Below are 14,260 nucleotides of genomic sequence, written 5' to 3'. Positions count from 1 at the left end.
TTAAATTTGAAGACGACTCCTAGATCCTAATATTTCCTAACTCACCAACATCCTGTAGTAACTAGCCTGACCCATCTGCGGTGACCGAGTGGTTCAGATGTCCCTACATATATTACCACAACCCTCCATCTGTTCGTTGCGAGTTATAATCCCAAATAAGGCAGTTGCCACGTACTGGCCGCTGGTCGATGGTTTTTCTGCGGGTACTCCGATTTTCTTTTACCTCATCTGATAGGTCTATAAATAACTCCTGTTATTAATGAGACGTTTTAAAATACAGAAGATGCCGGATATCGAATCCGTTGAATTTACAGTAACATACAGTAATAGAAACTAACCATGCAAGCCATAAGGAAATGGCAAATTCGCGACGATGTATGGAAATTACGTTAACTGTTAGTTCGCAACTTCTGAAACACTGATGTATATATTTAGATATTTATAGCAATCAAAATGTCATCTATGAGTCATTGATTCAATAATCATAAACTTTCTTTCCGTAGGCGTCTTTGAAACAGGCATATTTAATTTATTACTGTATATTGTAGGTTTTGTTGGCAGATAATTGTTGCGTTTGATTACCATTTTATTCCCAACTAAAACGCTGGTGATACATGTAACTCAAGATGATGTTTTCAGGATTTTCAATGTAACTTCTGGATAGTTGTGTATGTTTAAGTAGTCGGATATACGCCTTCATCTTCGTAAATGAAAACTTAATACGTATATCAAGAGGTATAAATTCTCTTAGCATCAAAGTCTCTTGCATGTTTTGTTAGCTTCCAAACGCAACGACGCTTGAATAGAAAAAGTTAGCCACCTCTATTCGCCGCCAGACACTTAAACAGATACCAGTACTACAAAATGACTAATTCCACATAAAATGATAAGAACAAATATAATATTTTTATTGGTCGACATACAGGACAAAATTCGTTGACTTCTGTGAATATGCCAGAAGATAAAGCTTAAAAAGGACCGGCGTCTGGTCATGTTTATCTGGCATCGGTAGACAATAGACCTGCTACAGAGCTAGTAGCACGCCGGAGATATACATGGCAATTTGGTTTTTATAGTTACATCTACCATAACAATCTTAATACCATAAACAAAATTGAAATCGCTGCAAATTCCTGATTTTATCATGCATCTGTCTACAAAAACACCCTGGCTTGCGTCGTTTCGTTTTGTAGTATATTGCGTTTTGCTATATATAATACTATATCTTTAGAAGGATTATTCTATTTTCGGTTTACTTGCTATTTTGCAAAGCACTGAAAACGCTATTCAATTTCAAATGAACATAAAAAAACCCAGAAAATAAAATGTTTCGGTAAGATCCGTTTTATGTTAAGACTACCTATTTAAAAATAATTACCTACTGTGATAAGTTTATGATTGCATAAAGTAATTAAAAAACAGTCCTTTGATCTCAATTTCGAATCCTCTTAAATAAAAAGGAAATTATTTCAACATCACGCATTCCAATAGCAATGTTTATTATATTCTCAACACCAGCGATATACAATGCTTATCAAAATATATGATAACGAAAAGTAACATCAACAAAACTTGATTTATATCATGAAGTTTACGTTTTCTCCACAATCTTATTTAACATAATTCACATGTTCTAAAGTTATGATAGAATAAAGGATGTAAATGTACATTTAACACTTTATTCAATTTTGTGTTGTACATAAAGATGATTAATAGTGAACAAGATGCGTTTAAGGACCAAAGATGCATTAAATTTGTGAGAATGAAAAAGAAATTAGAATACCAAAATCCATAAACACTATAACAAGGAGTTTATACACTACTAGTAAGATGAACAATTCATGGTTAGAATTAAAAACAACGGTATCTGAAGATTACTTGTATTTCAGTTAAGCTTAATTACCTCCAAGAACACGTTACAACTTACAATACACATGGATTCGACCAATACCGTAAGGTCAGCATATCGTAGATAAAATCCTACATGGATTTGTCTGAAGAAGGAGATCATTTAAAGACGGGATTCTGAATAAGGGAAAACGATATACAGGAAAAGTGCATAACATTGTTCAAATTATATTTATATCATAAGCACCTTGTAAACACTGAGCACATTATTTAGTTGTTTCGTCTATCTGAAATTTGTCAGCGATCGAATTAATCATTCTTTATATTTTTGCAAGGTACCACAAAACATATGACATAGATATAGCAAGGTGCAAAAAACAGTACGAAACACACTTGATATACCATTTATACATGATATCTTAATATAATACCGCTTAATATAATACCGCTTAACTATATACTAGATTACAATGAAAGAATGTCCAATATTGCAATGGACATACACATATACAATTTGTCTGGTTTATAGTCTGATCAGAACAAACGAATGATATCAAACATGGCCAGCAACCTAAAATTAATGAGTGAGAATGGTTATTGAAGAAAAACCAGACAAGGCAACCATCGGCCAGGGACGTACCCTTTTTTAGGATGCAATGCAATTGAGGTCAGTAGGTGTATATGAACACTACGTCATCTGCATCCATGTTTCGCACGATAAATACAGCGGGTCACTTGATGTAGTCTGACCTTTCCCGTGACGTAATCTATAATTGCAGACATGATAACTTTATCCCTTATATTGATGGCGTACGTTGTAGTTATAGTCGTGAGCACATGGGTTCGATAATACAGACATAAATACAGCTGCTTTATCGTATCAAAGCAGGCAGGAAGTAACGACATATTGTCAAAAGACATAGACAGGCTTGTCATTTGATAATGTGATATTTCAGCCATCACTTGACATGTTTATACGGACGGTACGAAAAGCCTAAAAGCATGGGGAAAATATAACAAAAACTGCCTGCTATGTTATACTATCGACATTTTAAAAATGTAACTATATACACAATGTGTTGATGTTCATTTTTATGAATAAAAAGTAAAGATTTGATTAAGGTTTTAAGTCTAACGAGCACTTTATTTTCATAAGTTATAAACATGGTCTTATCTTGCCCCCGAAAACACTAAGCATACCAGAAAATATTTCAATAAAATATGTTGAAAGACTTAAATAAAACGATTGCAACCTTCATTTTATTTCATTATTTTTAGGTTAATATCAGTTTTATTTTCACGAAATCTGTAGAGTTTATCCCCTCTACAAAGCGGACACAACTGTATATGAAAATACTACACTCTCACAACAAGCAAAAGGACACCATATACAACACATTGTATACATACAACGCTATCCTTAAACAACCTTGGCTGTTTACAGGGCGTTATGCATATAACCAACCAATTGCTCACGGATAACGATTTTAAATGGAATTTAATATTACAAACTGAAGCCTCTGAAGTTTGATATAATTCTCTTTGACCGTCAATTACCCGATTGGCATCACTGTCATTATAGAAAATGTTTAGAGATGCCTAGCTGATGCTGCGCTGATTCAGATGCATTGCTACAGTATTTGTATAGTTATTGATGCATATTTGACATGGGATTGAATTGATGTTGGTATTTCCATAAACAAAAATGTGATATTACTGTCCAAAACGTTACAGCAGTCAGGCGTAAGCCACATCCTCCATCATTTGATATTTCCCACGCCGTGCGAAACAGCTCAAGCGTTTCGATATTTTTCTATTTATGACAAAATTTAAACTCATGGGAAATGACACAATTAAAATCATAGGTACAGTTACATGCGTATTTTACATGTGTGTCTACAAAGTCAATATTTTTATAACATTTTTTTTCATTTGCTACGTTATCCCTTGGCACCACACTAATGTTAGTGCATCATGTGACCAAAAAGTTTCCTAATGTGACATTCTGATGAACACACCAGACTATTACATACATATAATATACAGCATCATAGAATACCTTTTAAAGATTCTCCACCGCTGACAAATAATATTTGTTTCTCTATGCAAAACAGAAGCAGACAAATACGTATTGTTCTTCAGTTACAAAAGTTACTTACGTACACCATTGTCACCATCGAATAGTGTGAGCTTCTCATATGGAATGAAGTACTGATTGCATATGCACAAAAAGCAAACTAAATCATCTGATATTATTTTCTGTGTTAATTAGACATACATATATACACGATTAAACATCATTTATTGTTAAAATGATGAGTATCGTTTATGCTCTGTGGGCGATGGAGCAACCTTTAATGAGAAATCACACAAGCCCCATACTGTGTGCTACGATTTCGTCCTTAGGCTTATTTATGGTTCAAGAGGCGAAAGCTTGCAGTACCTTAGCCGATTGTTTTTCATTGACAGTGATAAGTGATTGGAACATCTTACATTTTCCATGTGACTGGCTATTTTGGTCTATATTCTATCTATTAGAACAAAGTATGCTCCCTCTCTATCAGAAACTTCTATCAGAAACTGGTTGACAGCGATTGTAATACTGTATATTTTTTTTTAATTTCTCGGTCACAAAAATCTACATTCTTAGAATAAATAGCGGAGATGAGTTTTGACGCATTCCCAATTAAATATTGTTGACGTGTTGCCATTTTGACGTGTGTTTATTTTATTCTCTACTATGCATATGAATGTATGAGAACTCCGAGTGACGGCAATGTTTAGTATTTTCTAAGGGATTTCAAATGGAAATAATTCGCTTAGCTACATGTATGCGGCGTAATTGAAAATATGAAAATATTAATAAACGGGGTATTCTGCATAAAGGTGCATTGAACACTGTGTTTTGATATGGGTTCAACATCTAATTGTCATGAATATTAAAGCGATATGTAAGAAAAGAAATACTGACTAAGGAATTTAAAGTTTTGTGTAGCAGTAATATGACCTCATCATTGAGAACTGTTCTAGAGGCCTAAAATCCTTGACTTTTGTAATTGCAGGTTAGAACAACCAAATGAATTTCAATATATTTGATGGAGTTGTGCCAATTCCAGAGCTCAATCGGGCAGGATAATTACCCGCCACCGAAATCAGTTATCTGCATTTGCGTGATGTTTGATGTAATTACTTACAACATTTATGTACATATATTTTAAATGCTTTGCGTTGTTAAACTTTTTGCTGGATATAGATATGTATATTGGCAAACTATGTACGATCAAATGTGTTCTGTCGTATACATTGTCTAAAAGCCGTACGGGCTCCATCGCCTGGGTTATGCAGCCTATGTGTCGTGAATTAACATTCTAGTTCGTTGCTGATGCAGTCAATATTATATGGGACCAGCTACAGTATGACGTACATGTATATCGTCGTAAATAGTTTAGTGTATAAAACTGATTATAATAGCTATTTAATGTAACGTTATTGAATTTTAGTGCTTACTTTAAAACAGGATTTCGGGAAAAGGGAAAGATTTCCAACGCAACAAGTAGCGTAGGCGTTGACAAAGCCATTTACAGATATATATATACAGAGAATTTACAAAACGTTAAAGTTAGCTGTCGTTATTGAAAATGCTTAGCATCCCAATAGACATGATAAATAGAATTAAAAATCCAAATTCATAGTGGTGTTATTACCTCTTGACATTCATTTTAGCATTTGTAAAAGAAAAGAAAGGATCACCTCTTGAGAGATACGATGGTATTTTCTTGCTAAGTAAAGCATTTTTAACATTTACATTTAAAGGTCACATCTCTGTTGGATACATAAAGAAGGAAAACGGTCTCTATATCCCCTCTTTATTATCTAATATCAAGGCTAGGGCTTTTGTGTAAGTTGGAAGTTTGTGCTTAATATTTTTTTATTCATCCATATATCTGTTATACTTTGTCATTATGTTTTTTATCATTTTTGTTCAAAATGAAAATAAGAAGCAAAATAATGTAACATAATACAAGCCAGACAATTCACTGATCTTTATCTGTGTTAAACTTTATTATATAATAAGTTCGCAAAATATATCAAAAGTTGTATGCATGTAAGCAAAGTAAAAATTGTATTAAAACAATTACCCCCAATGCATCGTACATGTACCAAAGGCATGAAAAGTTCAAAACAGCTTTTTGGAATTGGAACTGCAATAACCTTTACATTATAATGTACATGTTTATAAGTTGGCATTCACATAGGGCTTTGTCAAACTATCGTCGTAAAGTTTTGTTATCAATGTTACTTTGTAACATGTATTTCCCACAAAGACCGATACTTTCCCTGTGCTACTCAGTTTCTATATGTAGAGGTCAATACTAAAGCTCACTCGTTATCTGAAAACGGATTAAAAGACGAACCATCGAAGGTTAAGTGAGTTCTCAGCTCCTGAATGGACGAGCCAGAGGATTTTCACACTTGCATGCAACGCTAAGTCGAAAGCATGAAAGCGACACTTGAGCTGACACCATCAATGAATTTCCGTGACAATTACTACCATCATTAGATTATCGACGCAATAGAATCTAAAATATGGCTTTGCAATCAGGATATAATCTTGTTAAGTTATGAGCGTTACACAATATTACGACAACGCTCACTTTAACAGTTGTCGCGTATAAGACGCGTCTACAGCAAGCTTGTAATCCGTGACGGAAGCAATAAGAATTATGTTGTAAGGTAATAGGAATGGTGTCGGAGCATTTGTGGGTAATATGAATAAAGTCGAAACATTTGTGATTTGAAAAGTATATGGGATGTTATTGATGTATTATTAGGGAAATGGCGGGTAGCTGTTTGTTTTATTTTTGTCATGAAAACGACGAATTTAGACAGTTATTCGTTATCGAACTGTAAGATCTGATAGTGTTGATAAATAGAGTCAGCCAGCTGAATACAATTCAATTCACTATCAATACAGTAAAACCTGTCTTAGCGACCACCTCTCTATAAAGAACACCTGCTTAATAAGAGTCCAAAAGTTCCCAAAGGGTCAATTTCAACATACTTGGTCCGTGTATGAAAACCACTTGCCTATAAAGAGTATTTTGTCTTGGTCGCTTGGGTGTTTGACAGGTTTGAATGTATATGATAAGCGGAACATTATTCAAGAATGGATTTGAATGTTTCAAACAAAAGTTGGTATCTATTATTACATACTATCACATAACTGACCCATATATCCGTGGCATACGGCTATGTCATAAATATTGTAAGACACATGTGTAATAATACTATTGTGACGTCACATGTAGTTTTGACGTTATACACTTTATATGACGTCGCATGATTGTCTCATTAGACGGAAAAGTCACATCCGAGCCGGATTTCTACTGTTTTATAAAGAGACAAAATTAAAAAGTTTCACTTGTATATCGATTAATAAAAGTTATGTGGTAAATAAAATCTTATACTCGTGACTATGTAATATGAAATTTATCCAACTCGTTAAATAATTTGATATGCAACTCGCCTAAAGGTTTTGGCATATCAAATTATTGAACTCGTTTGATAAATTTCATATTACATAACCACTTAAGTAAGATTATCTATTTCCGTATATACAAACTGAGTACATGTATATAATGCACATTAATCAGAAAAAGTGTCACTATATGATGATTAGAAAATTGCGATAAACATTGAAGATTATCATTATACAAGCTATGTTTTCTATCTATTGCCTCAGAGACTTTTTACTTAGGACAGGCATGCAAATACAGCGATTCTGAATGTTATTCTTGTACATCCATGTAATTCGTTATTCCTGTGGTCCAATAACGTATAAACTTTGTCATTAATTACTGTTTGACATCATTCTTAACTCAAAAAGACGGTCAATTTTCTGATAAAAGTAAGAATTTCAAAAATAAAATTACTTGCTAGTTTCTGATACAAATAAAAATCAAAGAAAGGTTGACAATCCAGTATAGATTATCTAAAGAGGCTGATATACACATGCCTATTTTGATAATTCATATAATAATTTTAGCTTTTAGTACAATTTTACGATATTCATTCTAATTTGTAGTATATTCGCTTGTGGAATAAGCTACACAGGGAGATTCCATAGTGTGTATAATCTTCACGTTTTAATTTGTAATTATTTCTGATGTAAAATAAGGATCGATTTTCTATATATTTGCAGGTTTATAACCTCCCTCCGTGGTAATTAAGTGTAGAACTCTACCGATCAATACCAGGACACGGTATGTAAGCTTTATTGCCAGTTTCGGTGACTCTTGTGAATACAAATACGTAATCAGCATGACAGTATTGGAGTAATCGTTATGTTTACGCAAAAAATATAAATTCAGTACAAACAAGGACCTAACGTTGGGGTTTGTAAACGTCTCCTGTAGTTATGGTGGCTGATTAATGACATTTTCGCTTTTTCGCGTTAGAAAAAACTCGCGAAAAAAAGCGAAAATCCGACGTTTCTTTTTCGCTTTTTTGCATTTTTTCCAACACAAAAAAGCGAAAATGGCACAAATCAGCCATCATAGGTAGGTACGTAAACATGTTCATTTTCGAAATGCGAAAGAAATTAATTGATACTTTATTAGCGCGGATTTGAATTAGCGCAATTCTATGGTTCAATACCGGAGATACCCTTTCCAAAAGTAAGCGCTTCAAAGTCACCGCGAAAAGCGCTAAAATAAAACTACCGCTAATATAAGTACCTTTTCAGTATCTGAGTGATTGGTACCTCAACAAAGCTGATAAAAATCAAGTATATTATCATTATTATTTACCATAATTTTTTTCTATCATACTGAAGAGATAATTTTACTTTTTGTCAGTCCTTTGCATGCTGCTATGTTGACGTTACATATTTTGCAATGATTCAATTGTATATATTTGCAATAAATTATCTTTATCCAATTGTCCTTTATTTAACTTAATTTGTTCTTCGCCAGAGTTACAAACGTTGGGTTGTTCATTTTATGAAAAGCTTTATAAAAATTGGAGACCTTTATTTTACTAGCAACGCTCAGCCAGATGATTCCAATGAAACATTTTACTTATTTCCTATTGCAACAAAGAGTATTGGTTCGCCCTACGAGTGGTGCTATATCCTGTGTACGTAGGATTGATGGTTATGATATTAATGGTGATTGTGTATAAGTCCATTACAAGACAACAACAACAGGTTTATGATTATATTTTCAGGGAACGGGTTCTTATGCAGAATCCTGTCAAAACTTAGAATACTAGCTAGGTATACACGTTAGATAAAAAGACAATTCATTGACGTTATACCTGATTCATTAACAAAAAGTATATTTATTTAGTTGTATCCCTTTTATTCTTTTAATTGAAAATTATAAGATTGTAAAAGATAAATATCTAAAAGGTCATGGATATATACAATGCATACGACATACCGATCCTTGGGCCGGATTCCAGCGTGGTATTCAAATATAAGAACTAGTTAATCGCGTTTATTACCGATATAAACGCAATTTGAATGCACGCTTACATTAAATTGGGCCTTAAATCTCTGGTAAAGATGTGTAGATTGTAATACACATTAACGGTACATATTAACAACGATGCTAATTTTAACCTTTTATCCCAAGTTGAATATTGCAAACTTGTCAACTTCGTATCAATATGGGGGATCGAGATACGAAAACGACGTGGGTAAAGTACAATTTACTGTCGATTTATCTTTTGTTTTCATCTTTTGATGATAGTGACATCACAAATATCATATTACAATATGAAGTCATTTTCACCGAAAGGTGGCGCTACAACGTAATTGACTGTAAATCGTACTTTACCCACGTCGGTTTGGTATCTCGAAATCGAATATTGTCTTACGCAAAAACCAGGCATAAAATGATCACCACATGTTTTCTCCGGAACAAGCATAATGCAGAAGTAACAAAACGACGGATTTTGTCTCAGGACCAAGTGAAGGATATCACTAAAGATGTCTAAAGAAGTTAATGACATAACCAGAGAACATCGGACATAAAGCGCTGTAGTAAGCTGCCATGTACAATCAATGAACACAGCCCAAGGCAGCAGAGATACGGTAGTTGTCACGGATTTCACTACAACCATAGAGTGTTGACATTATAGGCTTTTGTTTGAAAATCACAGTACTTTAAAAGATTTTACAAAGCACGAACATAAAGTTAAACAGTTATTTCTTTCGGGTTTCATATAGGTTGGGTATTTATTGTCCAGAGTAATATGTCAGAATAGATTAGTCTGGTCTCTGATATTAAAATCATAAAACAACGACACGTAATGACAAAGAAAAATTTATATGATATAGCCCAATGTATTTAGATACATATCGGTATTACAATCCAGACAGCGTAGGATGACCGTTACACAAGACGGTCTTACTAATTAGTTGGGTACTTGAAACAAACAAAAATATAGGAATTGCGTCTGCGATAGTCTACTTGCAGAATTCGTTTATGATCGAGCGCGAAATTATTGGTCTCGTCGGCAATATATATCATTTTCATATTTACTCCAACGTATCTTTAATATATCATGTTTCACCTATTGTAGCATTATTATACAATGTTTTATTCCATGAAATGTGGAAAGCATACATGTAGTTTAGCATTCTTACTTACTAAATATGTCACATGAGGTACTATGTGATATGGAATTTACCAAACGAGTTCAATAATTTGGTACGTCACGAACCTTTAGTTGAGTGGCATATCAAATTATTTAACGAGTTTGATAAATTTCATATCACATAGTCACGAGTGTAAGATTCTATTCATCACATAACTTTTATTAATAGAAATATTAGCAAAACTTTAAATTTCTTTAAAAGTAGCATATCAAATTATTTAACGAGTTTGATAAATTTCATATCACATAGTCACGAGTGTAAGATTCTATTCATCAGATAACTTTTATAAATAGAAATATAAGCAAAACTTTATTAAATTTCGTCTCTATATAAAATAGTAGAAATCAGGCTCGGATGTGACGCTTCTGCCTACTGAAACAATCATGCGACGTCATGCAGATATTATGACTTCATATCTATATGTCTCATGGCCGTATGACTTGGCTGGACGGGCCAGTAATGTAATAAATATATCTATATATTTTGGTGAACTAAGAAATCACTTACTTGCAATGCGCCTGGAAATTCCGGATCCCAAGATAGCACAGGATATCCAACATTTTTGGCGATGTCCATTATCACATTGCGGGAAGACTGAACAAATTTCCCGCGATTGGCTTTAAGATATAAAATAGCATTTGTATGCTTAGGGAAAACACTTTTACAAAATGTATCCAATATTTCACCTGGGGCATTATTTGGTAGCATTTGGAAATGGAAATCGATGTTGTAATTCCGTGATAAAATGATTTTGTCTGTATATCTTTGTAGCAAATAGAATCTTGTTGTAAGCAGCTTGTCTCTAATGTCCTTTTCAAACCTGAGCATATTTGGCATAACTGCGTAAAACGTCACAGGATTGATTGTATAACATATCGGGAGCACAATAAAGGCAATGAGGTACGTATGAAGAACGAACTTCCCTAGTATCATTTCCAACATAATGAAGCTTTTTGAAATCACGAAAACACATAAATCCAAGAATTATTTCCTCTGCACTGTGTTGGTTAAACCTCGTTTGTAAACTGTTTTTTCAAACATGGTTTTCCTTCGATTCACATGACATGTTAACATCCACCACAACAGGTCACTTAAAGGCCGTTATACCGTGTCTGCACGACACAGCTTTGTCTAACGAAATCGCAGCTTATTAGCTCCCGCCTTGTGAGAGTGCCCTGCAATTGTCGTCTGCTGCCTGGGATTGTTGTTTCCGCTTGTGACCTGTAAATGCAGAAATATTCAGTAAAGCAATTGATCTCCACATGACCAAAAGTTCTTCTAAAATCAGTGAAAACTAGCATAGATATAATCTTGCACAAAACTAATTCGATCTTATATTAAATTTCCAACAGACACAGATACAAATCGAAACATCGTTATAATGACCCAGTGAAACATTTAGGAGAGCGAACAACATTTTGAGCATCCAGCCAAGAGTCGTCTCATAAATCGCCTCGCGTTGCCAAGACGACATATTTGATTTAACGTTATAATATTGTTGGCGAGTTTTCCTCCACGGAGACATGCGATAAATGCTCAAATAAGAATTGATTATCTGAACTTTCCGGATAATTTGTGCGGAGACTTTAAACAATGATCTGAAATCAATTTAAAGACAATTTTTCTATTTTCCAGACAAGATTATAGCGTTTGGTAGTCGTTAGAACAGGAAGATGTCACTAAGAAAACGAGGTCAATATATAAAAATCGTAAAGAATTCACGTTATATTACCCTAAACGGCAATAGTAAGCCTGTTTGTATTCTGACCTTCTTGAAGAATGAAAGAACAAGATGCGCCATTGAAATAATTTCAAGCTATGTGACATAGACGAACAGCCTGTTTCTTATCTATAATCCGTTTTTTCAAAAGGGGATTGCATGGAAAAAATATAAACAAGACATCTGCAGTATGCATACATAGATGTAAAAATAATTATTTTAGATGTGATTGCTGTTATCTTATTTAAGAAAACAACATCTGTTCAGGTGTGACATAATGGAGTCTCAAATAATTAAAATTATCATATCATGTTGATTCTACTTTCGATGGCTTATACATTGAGATATTTTGTTAAACTCACAAGTGTACAAACAGAATATTGATATCTCCTCAAAATCTACTTTACCGGCTGTTGAAATGTGATACAAATGAAGCGTCAGTTTCTTATTATCTTTAATCCCCGTTTTCATTTGATTGTCATTATGTTGACGCTAACGTAAATACCTTTATAAAAATTCATTAAATAAAACAAAAAAAGTGAAGCGTCCTTAGGTACAAATAGCATAAGGATCGTTTTGTGTTTGCTAATTATCAAGCAAACCAAGCTAGATCCACATCACAGAGTTAGAACCAAGCTAGATCCACTTCACAGATTATAACCAAGCTAGATCCACATCACAGAGTTAGAACAAAGCTAGATCCAAATCACAGAGTTAGAAACAAGCTAGATCCAAATCACAGAGTAGAACCAAGCTAGATCCACATCACAGAGTAGAACCAAGCTTGATCCACATCACAGAGTTAGAACCAAGCTAGATCCACATTACAGAGTTAAAACCAAGCTAGATCCACATCACAGAGTTAGCACCAAGCTAGATCCACATCACAGAGTTAGAACCAAGCTAGATCCAAATCACAGAGTAGAACCAAGCTAGATCCACATCACAGAGTTAGAAAAAAGCTAGATCCAAATCACAGAGTAGAACCAAGCTAGATCCACATCACAGAGTAGAACCAAGCTTGATCCACATCACAGAGTTAGAACCAAGCTTGATCCACATCACAGAGTTAGAACCAAGCTAGATCCACATCACAGATTAGAACCAAGCTAGATCCACATCACAGAGTGTTTGACTGAACGACCACAAACAAACTAGATCCACATCACAGAGTGTTTGACTAAACGATTATAACCAATCTAAATCCACATCACAGAGTTAGAACCAAGCTAGATCCACATCACAGAGTTAGAACCAAGCTAGATCCACATCACAGAGTTAGAACCAAGCTAGATCCAAATCACAGAGTAGAACCAAGCTAGATCCACATCACAGAGTTAGAACCAAGCTAGATCCACATCACAGAGTTAGAACCAAGCTAGATCCACATCACAGAGTTAGAAACAAGCTAGATCCACATCCCAGATTAGAACCAAGCTAGATCCACATCATAGATTAGAACAAAGCTAGATCCACATCACAGAGTGTTTGACTGAACGACCACAAACAAACTAGATCCACATCACAGAGTGTTTGACTAAACGATTATAACCAATCTAAATCCACATCACAGATATAGAACCAAGCTAGATCCACATCACAGAGTTAGAACCAAGCTAGATCCGCATCACAGAGTTAGAACCAAGCTAGATCCACATCATCACAGAGTTAGAACCAAGCTAGATCCACATCACAGAGTTAGAACAAAGCTAGATCCACATCACAGAGTTAGAACCAAGCTAGATCCACATCACAGAGTTAGAACCAAGCTAGATCCACATCACAGAGTTAGAACCAAGCTAGATCCACATCACAGAGTTAGAACCAAGCTAGATCCACATCACAGAGTTAGAACCAAGCTAGATCCACATCACAGAGTTAGAACCAAGCTAGATCCACATCACAGAGTTAGAACCAAGCTAGATCCACATCACAGAGTTAGAACAAAGCTAGATCCACATCACAGAGTTAGAACCAAGCTAGATCCACATCACAGAGTTAGAACCAAGCTAGATCCACATCACAGA

General features: G+C 34.4%; 1 protein-coding gene across 1 annotated transcript in view; it reads right to left on the bottom strand.

Moving 5' to 3' along the window:
• The window catches only part of LOC138323509 (glutamate receptor ionotropic, NMDA 2B-like), a 50,968-nt gene extending 39,275 nt beyond the window's left edge, over nt 1-11,693 (bottom strand). Inside the window, exon 1 of the mRNA XM_069268162.1 lies at nt 11,021-11,693. Within this exon, the coding sequence (XP_069124263.1) occupies nt 11,021-11,455 (435 nt within the window). The 5' untranslated portion in view covers nt 11,456-11,693. The remainder of the gene's footprint in view (nt 1-11,020) is intronic.
• Nucleotides 11,694-14,260: the final 2,567 nt, after the last annotated feature.

This window comes from Argopecten irradians, chromosome 5 (genome assembly GCF_041381155.1).
Source record: "Argopecten irradians isolate NY chromosome 5, Ai_NY, whole genome shotgun sequence".
Taxonomy (NCBI): domain Eukaryota; kingdom Metazoa; phylum Mollusca; class Bivalvia; order Pectinida; family Pectinidae; genus Argopecten; species Argopecten irradians.
The sequence above is the reverse complement of the archived record's forward strand: the minus strand, read 5'-3'. Positions and strand labels throughout refer to the sequence as shown.